The sequence below is a fragment of the Triturus cristatus genome, chromosome 9 (assembly GCF_964204655.1).
Source record: "Triturus cristatus chromosome 9, aTriCri1.1, whole genome shotgun sequence".
In the NCBI taxonomy this organism is placed as follows: domain Eukaryota; kingdom Metazoa; phylum Chordata; class Amphibia; order Caudata; family Salamandridae; genus Triturus; species Triturus cristatus.
The window spans coordinates 1,161,906,524-1,161,930,091 of NC_140592.1; the positions used below are offsets into that span (position 1 = coordinate 1,161,906,524).

At 41.0% G+C, this 23,568-nt stretch overlaps 1 protein-coding gene across 7 annotated transcripts in view; it reads right to left on the minus strand.

Moving 5' to 3' along the window:
* EXD1 (exonuclease 3'-5' domain containing 1) overlaps window positions 1-23,568 on the minus strand; it is a 972,955-nt gene that overhangs the window by 498,529 nt on the left and 450,858 nt on the right. For all 7 annotated transcript variants that reach the window (XM_085627141.1, XM_085627146.1, XM_085627144.1 and 4 more), the window contains one exon: window positions 9,583-9,644. In XM_085627141.1, coding sequence (XP_085483267.1) covers window positions 9,583-9,644 — 62 coding nt within the window. The remainder of the gene's footprint in view (window positions 1-9,582; window positions 9,645-23,568) is intronic.

Genomic DNA, 23,568 nt, shown 5'->3' on the forward strand with positions numbered 1-23,568 from the left:
AATTTAAACCATTGCCAGGAATAAACCCTCCTTTTTTAATTCTTATAAGCCACCCCTAAGGGCCATCAAAGGCTCATAGTGCTGAGGCAACAAATAATGGATGGAATGCTGAATGAATCAAACATTCACCCCCAGTTCAAGAGATCTGGGTTAAATCAACCTTTCTTTTTCTCTCTATGCCAAGTTTGGACCCAGCCATATGCAAATCAGTTTTGACCCTGTACCTCATGGGAACAGTCCAGTGCATACTGCCAAGCCAGCTCATAGGGCAGGGTGCATGGCATTTAAAAAGTAGGAAAAGTGTGTTTAGGTTTTACATGTCCTGACTGTGAAAAACTCTTAAAGTTAAAGTTATTAAGGCCATCTCTTCTATAGACTTACCCTGGGATACCCTATTACATTTAATAGGTGATTATGTAAGTTTGGAAACAGATAGAGAAATAGTTCTTCCATTCATCTGCATTACAATTTTAAACCCACTTTAATGGTAAAGTTGAATTTTAAGTTATTACCCTGAAAATTTCACTTTTATAAAGTTGCCATTTCTGCTAGTGTCCAGGGTCAAATGACATTGAACAGCTCTCCTGTTGTGCATGTGTATATCTTCCAGACATGGCACCGAAAAGGGACTAGTTGTAAAGGGAGTGGGTTTTCCTGACAGGATGGTTGAGGAGGACTTGTCTCCTGACCTGATTACACTCCAAACCATGATTGTAGCACACACAAAAACAACAAAACACTGGGCTTACCCTTGCCTATGTCACCCTAGACAAGCAGGTGCCAAACCCAGGGAAGGGAACAAATTGAGCAGGACTAGTTAGGGAGAAGGGCTGGGTGATTCCTGCCCTCCCCCCCCCCTCCCCCCCACTACACACACAATATGACAGCTTCATAAAGCTCATGGGCCTGTGAAAGTTTCAGGAGGTCTGCCTTGCTTTCTTAAGAAGGAAGACGGGACCCTGCGATCACCCTTTCTCAATAATAGATTAGATCGTTTACCGGGAGAGTATTATTGCCAAGGCTGTCTCAGTGGGCAAAAATCTATATTTTATCTTGCCCACAATACTGATCTTGGCACCTCAGAACAATGTCATAATCAGCATATTTTAATTTAACAAACATGCAGTCATTACAAAAAAAAAAAAGGATCTCTAAACTTTGCATCCATGGATTTAAGTTCTGCCTTTGACAGACTCAACAGGTTCTATCTATCTTATCTGATAAATTGTATATATATATATATATATATATATATATATATATATATATATATATATATATATATATATATATATATTACCTACTGGCGGTCGCCAGTAGGTAGTTATAGTTAGGACCCCTTTTCCATAGGAAATCCGCAACATTCTATTTTGAATAACTTTGGCACCGGTCGACGAATCCTCGCGAATTTCTCAAAATAGGTGGGGCGTTACGCTCCGCTCCTACCCTGAAAGTCTCGGGGGGATTCGTCAAGCGGGGGCTGAGATAAAAGGGGGGTCCCAAAACGCGTTTTTCCCATGCATTTTTCCATAGGACCTTTAGACAGGGCTACAGCCCGAACGGCTGAACAGAATTACTAGAAATTTGGCAGAGAGGTAGTCCTCAGGTCAAGGAAGTGCCTTTTGTAGGTTTGGTGTAAATCTGTTCAGTAGATTCTGAGAAAATAGCCTTTAAATCAATATATATATCTGAGCCAGCTTACGGTACGCTTACCGTAAGCTTACCGTACGCGTACGGTGGCGTGCGCGAGCGCGATTCTGATTGGCTCTTAGATCTTAGTAAACATTCCAAACAGCCGAAACCAGGAAGCGGCGGCCGCCATTTTCTCTCTCGCACTGAGAGCTAGGTTGTTAAATAAAACCAATAAACATGTAAAGGGGCTGTTTAGACAGCTCCCACACACATAGCCATGTTGAGGGAGTCCCCAAAGACCCCCCAAGGCCAAAAATGCAATTTTTATTTTTTCGCTAATTTCGCCGATTACGCTTACCGTACGCGTACGGTAAAAAATGTAAAAAAAAAACACTATCCACACTCACCCCACCCCCTGTGCTTTTGGTGGCGGCAGGCCACCAAATGTGTAGGGCTTATTAGAGGTATGAAAAACCACAATATTTTAAACAAAAATAATAAAAGAAAAAATTAACAACACTCTCTCCACCCCACTTATAAAAATTACGAAAAATTAAAATATTACCTTTCAAAACGAAGTGCATCATATGTCCTCCATGTGCGCACGGTGCGCGAAGCGCATCGTGCGTACATGGTCCATCTAGCGTAACGTGGGCACGCGGTGCGCGTAGTGCACCGCGTGCCCACCGTGCGTGCACGGCACTAACTGCGTAAAGTGGGCGCGTGGTGCGCGAAGCGCACCGCATGCTTACTGTGCGCGCACGGTGCGCGAAGCGCACCGTGCGCGCACGGAACGAACTGCGTTAAGTGGGCGCGCACGCCACGAATGGCGTAAAGTAACTTAGCATTTAAAAAAACGTACAAATTCACTGAAAAAACCATAGGTTTCACACACGTTATAGTTAGGAATTAGCATTTAAAAAACCTTGCAAATTCACTGAAAAAACCATAGGTTTCACACATGTTATAGTTAGCGGAAATTTTACTGATAAAAAACCAGTGAAATTCCCCCGTTATAGTTAGTGTAGGCAACTATAACTCACGCGACCGCAATCTTCTGCTGATGACATATGTGTCTTTATGAAAAAAAAATATTTGAAATATATGTATAGCTAAAAATGTATGGAAGAAGACATGGGCAAATAAGTGTCTAAATACAGTATTAGCATCAGCAGAGGATTGCGGTCGCGTGAGTTATAGTTGCCTACACTAACTATAACGGGGGAATTTCACTGGTTTTTTATCAGTAAAATTTCCGCTAACTATAACATGTGTGAAACCTATGGTTTTTTCAGTGAATATATATATATATATATATACATACATATATATACACACACAATATTCCTCCACACTACACGAAGAAATCTGCACTCAAGACGCACGTACTTCTTTCAATTTTATTAGCAAGGCGTTACACAACTTGATATCAGGACATGTATAGGACTTAAGCAAAGTGAGGGTCACAAGGGCATGCCACTATGGACACGAGAACTCCAAGGACCATAATGCTGTCGGTTGACACGCCCATTGGGGCGGAACTTGCAATTAATCGCCGCTAGTACGGCGGAAGAACTTTGCCGCTATTTCCCCATGAAGATTCCAGTGAACAAGGGCTATGTGAGTCCGAAACACGTTTGGTCATGCATTGAAACTGGCAGGGTGTTGCTGTTTCCCTGCCAATAAAAAGGTGATTGCGGCGCCTCAAGTGTGGTTTGTTTTCAAATGGATAATAAATATATATATATATGTATACTGGCGGTCGCCAGTAGATAGTTATAGTTCGGATCGTGTTTCCATAGGAAATCCGCAACATTTTATTTGGAATAACTTTGGCGCCTATTGACGAATCCTCGCGAAATTTTCAAAATAGGTGGGGCGCTCCGCTCCGCTCCTTCCCTGAAAGTCTCGGGGGGGATTCGTCAAGCGGGGGCTGAGAAAAAGGGGGGGTCCTAAAACGCGTTTTCCCCATGCATTTTTCCATAGGACCTTTAGTCCAAGCTACAGCCCGAACGGCTGAACATAATTACTTGAAATTTGGCAGAGAGGTAGTCCTCAGGTCAGGGATGTGCCTTTTGCAGGTCTGGTGTAAATCTGTTCAGTATTTCCTGAGAAAATAGCATTTAAAAGCATATATACATCTATAGGCGCGCTCCGTGCGCGTACGGTAAAACTTACCGTACGCGCACGCTGCCGTGCGCGATTCTGATTGGTTGTTAGATCTTAGTAAACATTCGAATCGGTCGAAACCAGGAAGTGTCGGCTGCCATTTTGTCTCTCGCAGTCTGAGGGGGTGAAAAACAGAGGTGGAGAACGTGAAAAGGGGGCAGGGTGGACAGTTCCTGACCCCCTAGCCTTTGTCAGGGGGTCCCAGAAGGACCCCCAAGGGCCAAAATTTCCTTAAATTTTTTTGTGAAAAATCGCACAGTATGCGTAGCGTGCGCGTACGATAGAAACGGAAAAATTCCGCGAACTGCGTAACGTGGGCGCGCGGTGCGCGAAGCTCACCGTGCGCGTACGGTACGCGCACGGTGAAAAACCTTAATAAAAAAATAAATAAATAAATACATAACTTAGCATTTAAAAAACCGTACAAATTCACTGAAAAAACCATAGGTTTCACACACGTTATAGTTAGGAATTAGCATTTAAAAAACCTTGCAAATTCACTTAAAAAACCATAGGTTTCACACATGTTATAGTTAGCTGGACATTTCACTCGTGAAAAACCATTGAAATTCCCCCGTTATAGTTAGTGCAGGCAACTATAACTCACGCGACCGCAATCCTCTGCTGATGACGTCAGATATTACATCACTGATGACATATGTGTCTTTCTGAAAAAAATATATTTGTAATATATGTATAGCTAAAAATTAATGGAAGAAGACATGGGTAAATAAGTGTCTAAATACAGTGATGTAATATCTGACGTCATCAGCAGAGGATTGCGGTCGCGTGAGTTATAGTTGCCTGCAATAACTATAACGGGGGAATTTTAATGGTTTTTCACGAGTGAAATGTCCAGCTAACTATAACATGTGTGAAACCTATGGTTTTTTAAGTGAATTTGCAAGGTTTTTTAAATGCTAATTCCTAACTATAACGTGTGTGAAACCTATGGTTTTTTCAGTGAATATATATATATATATATATATATACATGTATATACATATATGAAAAAATAATCCCCAATCGTTTTAAATTAAGGAACCAGCACTCTTCATCGTGGGGGTTCTCTCGTTTATTGTGCAAGTTACATCGGACCCATGGACATAGCAGGGATGCGTTTCGGCAGTCAAGCTGCCTTTATCAACCTGAAGTGCGCCATATTGGTGCTCGCTTTTAAAAGGAACATTCATCGACATTGAAGATGCACTACATTTCATCATGATTGGGTCAAACCAAGCAGGTGGGCTGACGACCCTTCCTAAAATCGGCAAAATCACAATTTCTTCACAACCTGCAACAGTGTAAATCCTTCAGTTTTAAACCACTTTTAAAGCAATTCACATCCTGTGCTGTTTGTGTTAATGCCCTCTAGTTCATTTCATTTTAGAAAGGTTCCCATCATGCTACATTGCGTTTTCCATAAAACCCGGACTGGATTTATAGATGTCCTTGACTACAAACCACAGCATCTGCATAATGTCATTTAAAATTCCACAAAAAAAAAAAATATATATATATATATATCCATCCAATATTCCTCCACACTACACAAAGAAATCTGCACTCGAGACACAGGTACTTCTTTGAATTTTATTGGCAAGGCATTAAACAGCTTGATATCAGGACACATTTTAGCTGTCTGTGCAACCTTTATCAACTGCTTGGAGTGCCAGTTTAAATGTATATCTCCTATGTTTGCACGTGGGCCAATTAGACCAAAATGGTAAAAATACTTTGATTCTCAGCACCAAATTATATATATATTTATACTCTTATATGCACACAAAATTCACAGCAGTAGCCGTGTGGCACCAGAAAGCCAGCGGCCCACAAAACATTGCTCTGTCGCCACAGGGCTTTTAGTCCTTTCTCAAGAAAGAATTCGGCACCTAGGAGCTTACTGCAGATATATTTTATTTTTCATTTAAAGTGCAACTGGCTAATTTCAGTACTTTCTAGGTTTTGTAACCATAACTACTTTTGAAATGTTTCTTTAGTGAATTTCAGAATTATTTTTCAAACCTACATTATAAAGCTGTAAGCAAACCTAGCCATAACTTCACTGCAACCTTTGTGATTTTTCTCCAGTGAATAATATATATGTTACAGACACAGTGATTAAACCTCTGTAATTATAGTTGTCTTAGTGTCTACAGGAAATGTTTTGAAAGGAGACCAAGAAAAAGAGAGGAGGGTTACCAAAAGTGTCATTAGCAAATTTTCTTCTGATAGGAGATTTTGCTCTTTGATACAGAAAAAACTTCATGAAATTACATCAAATTTGACAAAGTTAGAACTTTACTAAAGGTTGTACCTTTTTAGATGTAGTATAACTCTGCCTACTAGTTAGAGTGGCTCAAGAAGGTCATGAAGTGGTTACATCTTCAGAAATGTTTATGGATATCCAGACTGTTAAGGATCCACGGATATCCTCAAATCCAAAGTTTAAAAACATACTCAAATCCAATTGGGCAAGGGAGCGTTTTCTCCCAGATGCAATGTTGGATCCATGGATCCAAACTTGGATATGCAGATCTGAAAGCATTTTATTAGCTGCAACGTGAGAGAAAATGTTGCGGCTGCCACTACAGGACAGGTCCGCGAGTTCTTTAAAACTTTGAAAGGGCAAACAAGGGGGCAGTGTTAGCACCCTGATCCCCAGGCCCATGTTGGAGGGGGTCCCCAAGTGATCCCCTGTCCCCGTTTAAAATTTTATAGATATTGTTTTACCTAGTGGATTATTCAATCCCAGTGCAGCCCTCCAATGTAGATTTGCAGTTCCTCCCCCGATTAGATGATCTGCAGATCTGAAACACATTTTTAAATAAAGGGAGAGTCTAGCCAGGCCCTATGCCCAACCCTGCTGCCCATGGCCAAATGGAAAGCCCAGCAGAGATTGTGGGAGGGATGAAAGTGGCCAGGACCTGTGCCCAACTCATCTGCCCAAGACCGATGACCTGCACAGTGGAAGTTGGGCGAAAATGAGAGCTGGTAGCAAGGCCACCCCAGAGGCCAGGCCCTACGGCTAATACCCTCTGACATGGAGCTATGGCCGTGCTCAGCTGGGGATTCATGTCTGTGCCAGGAGGGGTGCAGGGAACTCTTGGATTTAGAATATTACCAAATAACCAAAAATTTATAAAAAACGCAACGGGTAAAAAGTTAAGGTATTTCTCTCTTTGTCATAACACCTAATAATACAGTTAAAAGTGCAGGTATGATTACAAATTAAAACTGAAAAAACACAGAATTTCAATGTTCAGGATCAGAATCAATAACTGGTAAACCAGCCAAGCACACAATAACTCACACATCAAATGCAAAGCGTATTGCTTCACTATATTTGTATCTATAAATGACACCACCTAAAACTGAAATTCAATTCAGTAACACAAAAGTGGTAAGGGTAATATGATTTGTAACCTCATCTGTAATATGATTTATAACATTTGTAATTGTATTTTTTTGATTAAGGGTGAGATCATGAGCATTGAGTCTTCTGTGGGTCACTATACCAGTGAAATACCACTCTATGAACTGGTACATGGATTCAGCTCAGTGAGGTAGTATAGCAAACAACAAATAATTGTGCATGTGTTACACTCAAAACCCTAACTAACAAGAATGAAAATTACCAATTGAGCAAAAACCACACTATCAGTACACACTATCTTACATCATTCACAGCTTCTGTCTCTTACGTTACTAAAGGCAATGGAACTTGAGACTAAGGATGGTAGAAAAGATTAGACTAAAACAGGAAACAATAGGGAAACAAATTCCATAATGGAGCGTAAAGATAAGGTGAAAACTGGACCGGAGGAGGCTGGGGATGCAGAGGAGGAGGGGGTCGGAGAGGGGTAGCAGACCAGCAGAATATGGTCAGCACTTCTGGGTTGGGATATGCAGAGTCAGCTGTATGGAAGAAAATGCCTCAAATCTTTTTCGTTATGGGGTTCTCCACTGTCAAAAGATTTGTTTACGGTAAGCATCCCTTTTCCTGTGTGTGGTGTTTCCCTGTCCACTTCCCGATTCTTTTCCCGTTTCTGCTAGGTTATACGAGCTCCTCTTGATTACAGTTGACCTGTTTATACCTCCAGGTCTGTTGGTATTCTGCACTGAAACTCTCCAGAATTATCAACTACCCTGTTATTGGAGCATCAGGTATGTGTGCATTGTTACAGAGTAATTACCAACAAGCTTGAATATTTGTACAATATCTTAATATATGTTTTCCGTGCTTTATTTCAAAATCACATTTGATAGAAGACATATTAGAACGTTGGAATGTTTAGCGCTCCATTGAAGACAATGGAGTGCTCAGAGCTTGTAAAGGCTGGTAGAAGCCCCGGAGAGCAACATTCCAATGTTTTTGTTTTCATTTCACAGCTGTTGCTGTTAACAAAAGCCTCTCGGAGCCCGAAGGAATTTAAATTCCCTCAGGCTCCGAGAGGCATTTGTTTTTACAAATTGGAACATTCTACTCTCTAGGGCCGCTACGGCTCTGCCCTTTAATGCTTGAGCGGGCCCTTGATGTCCAGTAGAGCCTGCTACATCGGGCTCTAAGGCTACAATGAAGCCCTTAGAGAGGGAGACTGATTATACAGTGACAAAAGCCCAGACCTTTTGAACCAACTCCAGTGTTTCTTCTCTCGCCTTCCCAGAAGCGAGAGCCAATATGGCAATTACCAGCCTGCATGCACGCGTTCCCTTCAGCCAAGGGAGTGGTGGATTAATGAATGTTATTAGTGCCACAATCTCACTTCTCAACAGTCAACTTGAGACAAAGAGTAGACTTTTATGAAAATGTGCAATGAAACATAACTTCATGTGCCTCAAGAGTGGGGTAAATGATCAAGAGAGCAAAATAGTAATTTGATGAGTGCAACCATAAATGCTTTTGCATAATGAAAAGAACTTCCCACTGCCTTGAGAAAAAAATCATAATGGAGGGGTCGAGGCCAATTTCACAAGAAACTCTTAAATTTCACAGCTGCTCTCTTCACTGGCTACAGAAATATACCCATAGTCAATGCAACATATAAAGGAGAGAGAGTTGTTGATGAGAACATGCTACCAGGCAGCACAGCAAGATTTGTTGAGACATGAGGACAAGTACTAGAGAAGACGAGGCGTTCTGTTGACAGACCTCTGATTATTTGGTGGAATTTCACAAGGCCTAAGATAAGACCGCTCCTGAACTGAAAAAACAACAAAATGAGGATAATAAATAGAGAAGGAAATCTCAGTAACAAGGAGTCCAAAATACAAGTAGGCTGGATTTTAGAAGGCACATAGCTGTCTTGAGCAAAGAAGGCTTACACAAAGTGCTAAGCCTTTTTTCTCTCCTTTCATGCACATCACTTAAACACCCCCTTCCAGTAGAGCTAAAGCAACAACTTTTTTTACCACAGAAAAGTTTCGATATCTTAGGGATTTGACTGAACATGGCACAGGTTTAGAAAGAAACATGGCACAGGTTTATACAGAGACTGGAGTCTACTTTTTGTGTCTACAGGAGCGGACATCCAATGGGGATTTAATACAAACAGTAAAGTGATAAAAAAAGAAACTAAAAGACACAGGGTGAATTGTCTCCAGACAGAAAAGAAACCATGCAAAAAAATCTTCTTAGTACACTCCAGTACAATATGCCATAGCATGAGAAATAGGCCTAATCTAATACCAGAAGGAAACAAAACCATTCCTAAATAAGACCATCTCAGTAAGACCCAGAGCCATGATTCAAATTACACAAAGTAAAACAGCAGTACTCACAGCATGACCAAACTTCTGCTGGAACTGATCAATGACCGTGTATTCCACCTCTTCCTCGTGCCCTACATAACAGAAATCAAAGCATAACAAATCTACACAACAAAAAAAGCAGACCCAAAAGAGGCAAAGGATTTTAGACGATATGTCTTGTCATAAGACTGTACAGATTTTAAAACTGTTGACAGAGTATTTGAAAAAAACCACACAATTGGCTTATACACCAAGAAAATTTGACCAGATCATTGAAATGCAGATGCAGAATTATTTGCAATGTATGTCCGTGTTCAGAATCACATTCTCCAAGAATCCTGTATATAACTTTTGCAATGACTAGGCTTACAGAGTCATTAAGAAGAGATGATTTATTGAGGAGAACGGCCCTTGATGGTCTGCACTCTGCTCCCGGTGTAACTACTCTGCTTACATTCCAGAATCTCTAACTGGTGCAGATGCAGTTGCCGAGGAGTGAGAAGCATTCCAAAAGACAAGAGTATAAGGAAAGATGTAACATATCTCCCTTCGATATATATAAAAATTTACCGTAAATATTATTTCTCTAAACATGTATCCAATCTAACAAAAACAAATAGTAACTGTTCTCCGTGATCGACCAAAAAGAATACCTTCAGTACAAAAGATTAATAGCAATATCAATCACATTTATAATCATCCAGAAATGTTGGTCTGACAATGGTGCGGGAACAGTGACTAGTAGTGACAGGATCAACCACAAGATTTCTTTCTGACATTCTCACACTAGAGGTGGGATTAGAACTCCTAATGCATTTAAATGTAGGAGATTGACTTTTCAACCATTCATTATGTTCAGTGGCATTGCATATGGATACTTTTCTAGTGTTCCACCAATTTCCATCTGCAAGTTTTACACAGTTACCTTTAACACCCACAATTTTCTTGGGACATGACCATTTAGAAGCACCTTTTTTGGTTCTGTCACCTATGTAAACTTTTACTAACATGCCCGTTTCAAAGAATCTACGAGGTTTATGAATACGTGTGTTGTGTCTTTGACCATAAGAGTTCTGATACTCTAACACGGGCTTTTATTTTATCAGGATTAGCCTCACTTTTACGTACTCTATCCATCCAGGCAGGCAGGCACAGCCACAGTCTTAAGAAGACTAAAAGGAGTTTCTTTAGTGATCGAATGTGGAGTGGTTATATAACACCATAACATCTCTTTCACCTGTTTATGATTCAAACCACTCTTACCTGCAAGTTGTATGTTGTCCACTAGCACTCTGTTGAACCTCTCAACTAAACCATTTCCTCTTGGATGGTATACTGGAGTTTTGGTATGTTTGATGCCCCATGCTGCTAAAAAATTATCAAATACCACAGAAATAAATTGAGAACGGTTGTCCGAGACAATTTCAGCAGGACAACCCTCCCTTCTAAAAATGTCCTCACAAAAAGCATTTACAACACTAGATTTTACCTCCTTTACAAATGTTACCTCGGGCCATTTTGAAAAAAAATCAATCAAAACAATGGCAAATCTATCATTTGTGCCAAGATTTTCAAAAGGACCACAAATATCAATGGCCAGTTTTTCCCAAGGTGATTTGGGTAAGGGTACTGGATCAATAGTGGTCTCTAGGGTGGTATGTGATTTATCACTAATTGCACAAGCAATACAATCACGTACGAATCTTTCAATTTGAGTGTCCATACCTGGCCACCAGAAATCTTCCCTAACGCGCCTCTTTATGGCTGACATGCCACAGTGACCCTCATGCATCAGTTTTAATAACCTTTCTCTTAAACTTTGGGGAACCACAAGACGACAACCCCTCCTTACAAAATTGTTCACTATAGGAATTTCAGACCATATAAGCTTGAAAGGTCCCAAAGATTCTGGATGTAATTTCCACTCTTGACTATTTGTTAGAGCTTCAATGAGATTTTTTATGGTGATGTCGTCATTAGCAGCAGACAAGCACTCCTTTTCAGAAATTGCACTACACATATCATTGATATCCGCAATCATCCATTCATCATCATCATTGACGTGAGCTTTCAATAGGTAATCTGGACAAACAGTCAGCATTTACATTTTTTACACCAGGCACATACTTGATATCAAAAGAATATTCTTGCAGACGGTAAAGCCATTTAGCTATTCTGGGAGTGGCTTTAGATGCTCCACTCGTGGAAAATAAATCTATTAATGGTTTATGGTCTGTTCGTAATATAAATCTAATGCCCCACACAAATATGCGAAAGTGTTGAACCCCTCACCAGCAAGCGAGGGCCTCTTTTTCAACTGCAGAATAAGTATGTTCTGCACACTTTAATGTGCGAGAAGCAAATGCTACAACTCTCTCTTTACCATCGTGTACCTGAATCAAAACACCACCTAGACCATGGTTGCTAGCATCAGTCGAAATTATAGTTGTGTCATCAGGATTGAATGGTTTTAAACAGATAGCTTTTGCTATAGCTTTTTTTATACCTTAACATTTTATTTGACACTCATCAGACCATACAAATGTTGTCCCTTTTTTCATGAATTTTATCAGGAAAATGACTAACAAATTTGGAGTAATGCTCCACAAGACTGAGGAATGTCCTTAGCTTGTCTTTATCTGTTAGAGAAGGTGCTTTTTCTATGGCATCGATTAAACTGAGCTTAGGTTTGACTCCCTCCTTGGTTAAAGTATGACCTAAGTATTCTACTTCAGATTTTCATTTATCGAGACCAATAGTGAGCCCCACATCAGTTAATTTGCTCAAAACAGATTCTAAAATGATGTCATGTTGTGCAATATCATGCCCCCAAATTAATACATTGTCTTGAAATACCAAAGTATTCTCTACACCAGACAAAACTTTTTGCATCACTCTTTGAAAAACGGCAGATGCCGAAGCAAGGCAAATGGCATACGGATAAATTGGTATGCTCCCTCAGGTGTAATGAAAGAAGTGAGATGTCTGCTTCCCTCATGTAGCAGAACCTGATGGTATGCACAGGATAAGTCTAGTGTGGTAAAATATGCACCACCTTCCACACTGGCTAGCATTTCATTGATTCTGGGGAGAGGATGGCAATCGGTCCATATACATTCATTTAAGTCTCTCAAATCAATGCACATCCTGATCTTGCCGTTGTTTTTTTTTAGCTAAAACCACTGGACTTAACCATTCTGATGCCTCAATGGGTTCAATCACTCAATCATTGCATAGTCTCTGTAGCTCATCTTTTAACTTCTGTCCTAAAATCAGTGGTACATTTCTTACTTTGTGTACTTTGGGCACAACATTGTCCTTTAAAACAATGCAGTGTTTGAATTTTTTGGAACATCCTTGGGTATTTTTGAAAAGATCAGGAAATTTGGTGACCCATTTGTTGTTAGAAGAAGCTATGTTCAAAACTTGATCAGGATGATTGGGATTTAATATGATGTCTAAAGCACGTTGTTCCTTCCATCCAAGAAGTGACTTTCCCTTTTCCACTATGTAAAGCTTGGCCAACATTTTCCTGTCTTAGAAACAAATCTCGGTTAGGACATAACCTAGAACAGAAAATTTCTTGCCACAATAACCTTCTGGTATGACATCAGTAGGTTGAAGTTCTTTTGTAGACGTACCTACGTTTTCCCAAGAGGATTTATCAATTATAGAAAATGGAGAACATTAATCTGTCCACATATGAACATCTGAACCATTGATCTTTACAAGACATTTGGGAGGACGATAACTATCTTTGGGTCCATCACAATTGCAAATTTGTGAAGAATCAATCATTAATAATTCTATATCATCGTTTTCACTTTCACATGAGAAATAGTCTTCTTTTACCAAATTAATGGTTTTCTTGTCAACTTGAAAATCAGGAGTGCCCTTGCATAGTCTAGAATAATGTCCAATTTTCTTGCACCTATAACATCTGCTTCTGACTGCAACACAATGACTTGCATCAGCAGTGTGTTGGGGACTTCCACATCTAAAACAATGTTTGGTTTTAGGTTGTGATTGATCTGATTTTTTTTCATCAGATTTAGGATGAAAAGATTTACTATTTTGCTTGTTAGGATTATTGATGCTGTGAACAGATTCATCATGAACTTCTTTGTTGGAGTTACCACTTAATTCTTTTACATATCTGGAGGTGTTTTCCATTCTTTTGGCAATAGCAATAGTCTTTTCTAAAGATGGATCCTTCATGCCAAGAAGTTTTTCTTGAATCTTGAGATTATACATTCTATTAATCATTTGGTCTCTGATGAGTTCATCTCTTAAATCTTTAAACTTACAATTAAATGCAAGTTTCCGTAACTTAGCTACATATTGTTCAATGGATTCACTCTGAAGTTGTGCTCGAGAAAACATTTTGTGTCTTTCCACAACCACACTGTTTTTTTCCCCAAAATTCTCTTCAAGTTCTTTTAACACTATTTCATAAACATCAATGTCACTACTATCCCCACTTTCATCGGTATTTTGTGGAATATTAATTTCATCAACTTCTGGCAGAGTTTTTAATACATTCCTTCCTTCTTGACCAAAGGAATGTTTAAGTATGGCTAGTTTTCTTTTAGATACGTAAACATCCCCACCAATAGCTTCTAAGTAAGTTTCAAAAGCCTCTTTCCAGTCTTCCCATGGTGTGATTGGTTGCCCAGGATTTTGTAAAAATGGTGGAGGTGCTGAAATTGACTGAGAAGTCATGTTGAAACGATGATCAAAAGTACAGATCACAATACGAAGTAGTAACAACAGAGTTCCACTAGGCCAACAGGATGTTGCTCTAAGAAGCTTCCCATTTCCTCTATATCAATCTTTTAAAACATCTGATACGAGCCAAGACCAAACTCAACAATTTTTCCATGTAAAACCTCAGCATACCTTTCAACCTGACCTACAACTCGATGCACATGAAGAAGCTCTCCCATACAACCTAATGATGTCTGCTGCTGATGGACATAAAATAAGAGTGACACAATGGGCTGTCGCACTGTGACCTTGGCCAATTGAATCAGCAGAGATGGGGCTGTGAAGACAGCTCAGGAAGCAGAGAAGAGCAGTTGTCTTCTCAGTGTGGACCAAAGGAAAGGAGATTGGCACAGAGAAGATAGTGTCTGACCCTCTGACTCATACAAGGAACTGATGAGTTGCAGGGTCTGGAGCAGCCTGCCTCATGAGCCTGTTACAAACAGAGGCGTAAGGTACTGGCATGGATTGGGAATGGATCCTAATGACTACTATAAATATCAATTTGATGGTAAAATGACAGAGGAGGTTGATCATCTAGATCAAAAAGTTAGATCATCTTTGTGCTTCACACCCTAAATATAAATTTTATAAGCAGGGGACTTTAATGCTAACAACTTCAAAATTTCAGCCAGCCCAGTGTGTGGGCTAACTTATGGCGAGGGGGAGTCAATCTTTCATTTCGCCCACAATGAATATAGAAATGCGCTTAACAGACTATTTATTAGTAGCAATCTAAACATAATTAATAGAATATATCCATATACTGGTGCTTTGACATTTGGGTCCCCAGAAATTGGTTCTACAATTGAATATATAGTAGCATCCGAAGGTCTACTCAACAAATCCACCAAGTACAAGTCAGATCGCTTAGTTTTTGCATCCAGGCTGCCACTTGTTGTTTGATGACCTGGTATGTCACATCAAAGCAATCAGACACTGTGTCCCTAAGCCTCTGATTACCAGGAGAAATGGGTTCATTCTGAAATGTGAGACGTAGAATAAGGATTAATTATTTCCTCTGATAGTGGCCAAAATCCTCCCAGAGATTTAAACATGCCTAGGATTGAATTCCAGCAGTAGTAGTGAGAGCCTTTGAAGAACTGTTTAGACACATTAAAATTAATTTAGTAAGACAGCGACTAAAGATCCAGCAGCCAAGTGTGCACTGGTTCGACTATGAATGTTCGAAGGCCCTAAAACGTCTCCACGCAGTTCTAAGTCCTTGTCCGAGAAATAAATCCTTAGTGAAGGACCTGCGAACACAATACAAGAAGGCCCGGAACGCTAAAATGATGAGCATAAAGGCGGAAGCATGGGAGAGTTTGAGATCAGCAGCAGTCAGGAAAATTCCTAGGGAGTTCTGGAAAGTGATAAACGCCTCTCTTTTTTAAAAGTGAGAACGACCTGTCCTTAGATTCATATGCATCAGAAGTAGCTTGGGGGGCACACTTTAAGAAACATTTTGGGATAACTGCAATTGAGGAGAGTGTCCTGAAATTCATGCTGAAAGCTGACTTTAAGGACAACCTGGCATTTGATTTATCAGAGATAAGGTGTGACTTGGCACAGTGTAGTTCGGACAAGGCAGCGGGACCAGACAGGGTAGCTATAGACTTCTTCTTAGTACATCAGGACCTATAGGCGCTGTTTTTAACAAACATAATGAATGTCACTCCAAAGGTGGGCCCCCCAGATTTGTGGGGAAAAACCATCATTATCCCTAGTTACAAAAAGGGGGACAGGGCTCTGCCCATTAACTATAGACCCATATCCCCAATAGACGGCAGAGCCACATTAATGAGAAGGGTACCATTAAATAGGCTGGAGGAGTGGTTGAAAGATCGGGGTATTTTAATAGCTTCACGATATGGCTTCAGGAAAGGGAAATGGACCATAGACCAATGCCTATATTTGAAAGTGCAAAAAGAACAATTGAAGGACAGAATGCAGAACAATGTCATACATTTACCCCAGTACAGAGATCTGAACCTAATTCCATCTTTTTTTTTGGCGCCCCATGGCATTCCAGTTTTAACACAGCCATATGCAAATCAGTCTTGACCCTACACTCGATGGGAACAGTCCAGCCCGAACTGCATGCCAGGTCCTCCCTGGACTGGAAATAAGCATCCTATGACCAGTTTCGGGGTTTCACATCTCATCAGCCAGGATAGTTTGACTCCAGTGGCTTGGAGAGCATGGGACCCACATCTGGGCATACACGTCCCACTCAAATGCAAAAAGAACAATTGATGGACAGAATACAGAACAATGTAATACATCCACCCCAGTACAGAAATCTGGGCCTAATCAATCCTTTTTATTTGTTGCTCCCCAAGCCATTCCAGTTTGAACCCAGCCATATTGGGCGGAGGGTCAAGACTGATTTGAATATGGCTGGGTTCAAACTGGAATCGCATGGGGAGCAAAAAAACTATGGATTTAAACCCAAATCTCTGTACTGGGGTGAATGTATGACATTGTTCTGCATTCTGTCCATCAATTGTTCTTTTTGTATTTTTAAATTTGAACCTGGTCATTGAAAAATACACAGCTGCTAAGAGGGGGCAAATATATAGGAGCTTTAAGATTCATCATGGAATCAACGGGGATAGATGAGCCCATTATATCCTTCATTCCTCTAATGTATACCCAGGCATCTGCATGTGTTCGGTATGGAAGGAATGGGGAATGCACAAGGGCATTTGAGATCATGAGGGGAGTCAGACAGGGGTGCGTCCTCACCCCATTTTTGTTTTCTATCTATACCAATGGGGTAGAGTCCACCTTGATTGGTTCCACCCAGGACGTCCCGTACATTAATTTAACCCCCCTTCCTATACTGAGATATGCGGATGATGTCGTGCTAATTGCAAAAACAGGGCTAGCGATACAGATTTTAATTGGGGTCTATAAGACCTTTATGGAAAATCTGAACTTCAGACTAAATGAGGCTAAAACTTATGAACTTTTTTCAGGAAGCCACACCACAAAACTAAAACCCTTCCTTATAAATAATCGAAGATTAGAGGTGGTGGATACTTTGGTCATACTTGGGGATACTTTCTGATTCTGAACAATCCTGGAGCAACATGATACAGAATAGGGTCCTACTAATGGAACACAATATAATGACGATTTTTACATTTATAAAGAAGTTGGTGCCCAGGCCCATACCTGAAATCAAGAAAATATATTACGCTTAAGTAATCACTGCGGCTACCTATTGGGCCGGAGTTTGGGGCCCGGAAGCCATTGGAACCTTACAGCACATAGATATATATTTTTTTTAAAAGGTTCTAGGGTCTTCCGAGTAGTTGCTCAAACAACAATTGTTATATAGAACTTGGTGCTCCAATCATAGTTGACAAAGTTCGCTTAGCACCCATTCTATTGTGGCATTCAATTTAGAGAAGTGAGGCAGTAAACTTGAACCAGAGCATCATCAGGGACTGTCAGATTGGATTGTGCGTATAATAGAAGGTGGTTACAATATGTCAAAAATATGCTGAGCTCAATAGATCTAATGGATCTATATGAGAATCCTTATAACTGCTCCATTATTTCATAATCTAGAATTAAGGAACTGTTTCAAGAAAAGGTCAGGAGCGAAAGAAGGGCAGCGAACATCACAAAGCACTCGGTGTTAACATCCATTGCAACGTCTCCTATAACACAAGACCTGCATTCCAATTTAGCGACAGTATCCAACCCCCAGTATCACTGTATATTAGTGAGGTTTAGATTAAACTACATTCCGCTGATGTTGGGATTCCTGAGCAAAGTATATTCGCTAGATGATTTGCAGCCCTGTCTTTGTGATAGGGCTTCTTCTCAATCAAATTGACATTTTGTTTTTTTACATTTGCACTACTCAGAGGAAAATATAGATTCTCCCTGTTTTATGAAAATTAGGTTTTAGACAATGTCGGGTAGCTTTGCATTTTATCCAACAGTTAGGAGATCTTTTTGTATGTTACTCTGTGGCTTCATTCTTATAGTCCTTAGTAAAGAGAAGGAAAGGAATTTTGCCATAATAAATTATGTGGGCTTGGGTCGCTCAATGTATCGTTCTTCCTCTGCTTACTTTTCTGTCTATATGATACCGAAATGAATTTTACCTGTATCTTCAAGGCATTTGAATGTCTGTCTAAAAACTGTATAACATTTTTGTGTATATTTGTCCCTGTTGTAATTTTAAAAACTTGTATAATATTACATTTAATGTTAATGAAATTTGATTGCACTTTATATGCTATAGAATTATAGTGTAATAAAGTTTTTTCTGAGTCTGCGTGAGGTACTGGTACAGTTCAGCAAGTCATTACAGAGTGTCCCTCACAATTCAAATGCACAATTTCTGAACTTCTTACATGAAGCTGCAATTCCACAAATCGTTACTAGGTGTCCATATTGGGTCAAATGCAAAAGCATTGAAATGCTTAAATGAAGCTCCAATTACAGTAGTGGTCACTAAGTGTCCCTCACAAATTAAATGCAAAAGCATTGAAATTCTTACACAAAGCTGCAGTTCCACTAGTAAATACTAGGTGTCCCTCAAAAGTCAAATGCAAAAGCATTGATAGTCTTTCGTGAAGGTGCAATTCCACAAGACATTACTAGGTGCCCTCTCTAGACAAATGCAAAAGCTTTGAAATTATTACTTCACACTAGAGTTCGACTGGTAGTTACTAGGTCTCCCTCAAGCCAAATGCAAATCTATTGATAATTTTTGTGAAGGTGCAGTTCCACAAGTCGTTACTACGTGTCCCTCACAAGTCAAATGCAAAAGTATTGCAATTCTAACATCAACCCTGCAGTTCCACTAGTTGTCACTAGGTGTCCCTCAAAAGTGGAACGGAAATGCATTAAAATATTTCATTAAGCTGCAGTTCCACAACTCGTTACTAGGTGTCCCTTCGTAGTCAAATGCCAAGTAATGAAATATTTTCATAAACTCGCAGTTTCACTTGTTAATAGAGGAGCAAATCAAATCAGAAGCAAGTGCTTCAAATGAAACAGTGATCTAGACGCCGCCTACCTGTTGCGGGATCTCCCTTGTCGCCCTGTGCTGCCGGGGGTCCTTTTTGTTGCTGCCATCGCTTCTGGGTGTCCTCTTGCTTTCTCCCCCCCCCCGCCGCTTCTACATCCACGGCCGAGAGTGGGGGGAGACTACAGACCCCAGACTCCCCAGCGCGCCCTGACGTCACCAACGCGCCCGGAGGCGCACAAAAGCCAGCGACCCATCCGGGGGAGCGGGAAACCGTGATCTAGACGCCGCCTACCTGTTGCGGGATCTCCCTTGTCGCCCTGTGCTGCCGGGGGTCCTTTATGTTGCTGCCATCGCTTCTGGGTGTCCTCTTGATTTCTCCCCCCCGCCGCTTCTACATCCACGGCCGAGAGTGGGGGGAGACTACAGACCCCAGACTCCCCAGCGCGCCCTGACGTCACCAACGCGCCCGGAGGCGCACAAAAGCCAGCGATCCATTCCGCGTCGCGGGACGCGCGCGGGCGGCGCCGGGCTAAGCCCGGGCAAAGGGCGGGCCCTCTATGGCCCTCATCGGCAGGAGGAGGCAGGGGCTGGGCCAGAAACGCTATACGAGCCATCTCCATCATCACTACTGAAGTAAGGCGAGCCTATGCAAGACTTAATTTATAGTTGTATTTACGTTTTTCTGAAATATACGTTACATTATTATAAGCTATGCCTAAAAACTTGGTGGAGCCCAACAAAACAAGATTAATAATTATCTTGTTCAGACTGTACAGAAAATTAATATGCAAAGGAGGGAGTCCTTGGGGTTGAGCCAATCTCCTGATCTGCTTTGTCTGTCCCCACCCACATTTGATATTACTCTGACAGATGAAACCATTACGCAAAATGCTTATAGTGCAACCACGTTTGTTGATATCTCGTCCCAAATTATACCTGGTTCTCCGGATAAGGTAACCCCGGCCTATGAGGGTTTGCCCGTTGAGGGCAATGCAGATATCCACAGTGAAAATGATTTTGATCAAGATACACAGACTCAGGCCTCTGCTCTCGACCAATTTCCTCTAGGTCATGTAGCCAGACATAAGCAACATTGTACAAAGGTTCCCCCTAAGCGGGGTGGTTTACGCTCAGGGACAAAGCGGAAGAAGGCTATCACCCCAAAACGCATACAAGTGACTCATGCTGAGGATCATCCTACTTGTCTTCTTGAAGAAGCTTTTCTTGATAAAATTGCAGATCTTATCGAGACTAAAATCAGTATTATTGTTAAACCTCTCTTATCTAAGATTGACAAACTGCAAGCTGAGGTTAAGAAGCTGGGTGCTTCTCAAAATACAGTTGCAAGTGGCATTGAAAATATAACTACGTTAGTTACTAGTTTGGGCAATAATTCTGGGGGAGTTGTCACCGGAAGTGCTTTGGGGGTTGGAGAAGGAAGTGAATTACTTAGGGAGAACTTATTGCCATCAACCTTGTCCGCTATCAGTAATGACCCTATACTACCATGTCCCCCAACGAACCCAACCCCTCCGGCTAAAATTACCCCAGCGCAAATACAAGCACAAGCCCAAACTTTTACTACGGATCCCCTGCAATTCATAGTTGAAGCCACACCCGTGGTTTTAGTGCTCGCAAATGTCCCCCCGCTGGAAAGAGGCTTGGCGGAAAGCTCTAATTCACTGTGTAGCAAAGCCCTACATAGGCTAACTAGTAATATGCGGTTAGCTCCCGGGGGTCAGCATCATCTCGCAAATGCAATCAGATCAGCAACTAGGGTTCCCTGGCTGGGAAATCGGCCAAAAAAACTTAAAGGTGATTGTGTGGCTGTGAGCTTTTCAAATCAACACGTTCTTCCTAACATCCTTGCAAATATCCTTCCTCCCCAACGAAGACAAGGTACTGTGGTCCCTCTTACTTTGAAATTCTTTTATGGGGAACAGCAGAATGTATCTATCCCAAGGACTCCTGCCCCAGGGTGGAACACTAATTGGGATTCGCACTCCAGATGGGGACAAGTTTCAAGGAATAACGCACCAGTTCATCGCCATCATCCTTTTATGCTTAACCCTGATACCCAGCCTCTGGAACTGTTTAACCGCTTTATGCCACTATCTTCTATGGATCAAAATGACTGACTTTTGCCAAGTCACAAAAGTGACATAGAGGGACCACATCTTGCTTTTGGTTCGTCAGCACAGTCCTTTGCAAGCGCCAGGATCTGCAAAATTATGAGTTGGAACATCGCTGGGCTTAGAACCAAATTCAAAGATAAGATCTGGTTGGACAAAATCAGGAACTATGATATTCTTGCTTTTCAGGAAACTTGGGTAACGCTAGATTGTTTGGCCTTAGATGGCTATGCTCATTTCTTTGTACCTGCAGATCCAAGTAAAGCAGGAAGAGCAAGGGGCGGGTTGGCTATATATATTTCACTTGACATCAAAGGTAAACCTAGGCATATTAAGTCTAAATCTAAAAACTGTTTAGTGGTTGAATTGACTTCACCAAATTGTAACCCTATTTTACTTGTCAACTTTTATAATTCCCCGACCAGTCAATTTTTAAACGAGCACTTGTTATCTCTTGAGGACCTCTTATCCACTTATATCGAAAATAGTTGTCACGGGTATGAGGTGATCCTCATGGGAGATTTTAATATTCATCCCTGCTTGGCGGGTTGTCAGAGGGATGCTGAGAAATTTTCTTTGTATTCCTCCTCGCCTCATTTTGAACACACACCTAGCGGAGAGGCTTTGGAATTGCTCTTGGCTACCCTCAATCTTTATGAATCATGTACCTGTTCAAATGATCTGAGGTTACCGACATATGTGGGTAACGATTCAGGCTCAATCATTGATTATATTTTTGTTTCTTTAAGATTTCTACCTGAAATAGATGCTTATAAGGTAGAAACTTCTGTTTTTAGTGATCACAACCCTGTGATTTTAGAGGTTTTAGCTCAAGGCGCCTTGGGAACTAGGAAGATGGACACATTGTGTGCGACAGACCTTGTGCTAAGAGACCAAAATCGGAGGCTCAAATGGGAACAAGTTACCCCAATAACTTTCCTACAGGAAACTCTGGCCAAAGTCGTCGGTGAAATTGCTATCTGTCTAGATAATACAAACCCCAGTATCACTATGGTCGAGGCCTTTAGTGTTATTTGCCACCAAGTCAACTTAGACCTGACTGTAAAGGCAAAACTTAATAAAATAAAAGACCCTAAATGGTTTGACACAAACTGTTCTAGGGCCCATTCAACCCTTCTTAAGGCCCTAAAACTTAAACCTAGAGACAGAGCGCTGATAGCGCTACTGAGGAAACAGTACAATCTAGCTATTAGGAAGAGGAAATCTGAGATAAAAGACGAGGCCTGGAATGATTTATTACTGCCCGAGACACAGAAAGATAGCGCTAAATTTTGGGCAGTTATAAATCACCCATATTTTGTGGGATTAGATAATCAGAGAGCTGATTGCTTTATTCCAGATGAACAGTGGGTGACACATTTTAGTAACATCTATAGTTATACTCACACCACTATAGAACGTGAAACTCCTCTCCTAAAATCGTTAACTCGCATCTCACCTTTTACTCAGGAAGAGGTGAAACAAGCAATTAAAGACACACTCTGTAAAAAGGCACCGGGGCCAGATGGGGTCCCTGCAGACTTTTTTAAGAGCGCTCCTGAACTTAGCTCAAACATTTTAACTAATATTTTTAATGCTACAAGGGAATTTATTTTACCCTCTAGCTGGGCAAATTCGACCATTGTGCCAATCTTCAAGAAAGGACAAAGGTCAGACCCGGCCTGCTATAGGCCAATCTCTCTTATTGACTCGAGCGTTAAAATCTTAGGGAGAGTCCTCTTAGGTAGATTGACCTTGATTTTAGAAAGTAAGGGTATTTTATCTAATGCACAATACGGCTTTAGAGCCAATAGAGGAACTTTAGACCAGTGCCTAAACCTAGAATTAATTCTAAATAAATATGTAATCGCCAAGGGGGGTTCATTGTACATGGCCTTTATGGACCTCTCCTCAGCTTTTGACCTGGTCAATAGGTCGAAGCTGTGGGGGATCCTTTTGGCTGTGGGACTTGACCCCCCTTTGGTTGAATACCTAGCTGAGCTACACAAGGATCTTATGACCTCAGTTAGAGTCACTAGGGAAGGAAGATGCACTTGTCATTTTAGGTCAGAGAGGGGGGTTAGGCAAGGGTGTATACTCGCCCCCCTCCTCTTCACTTTATAC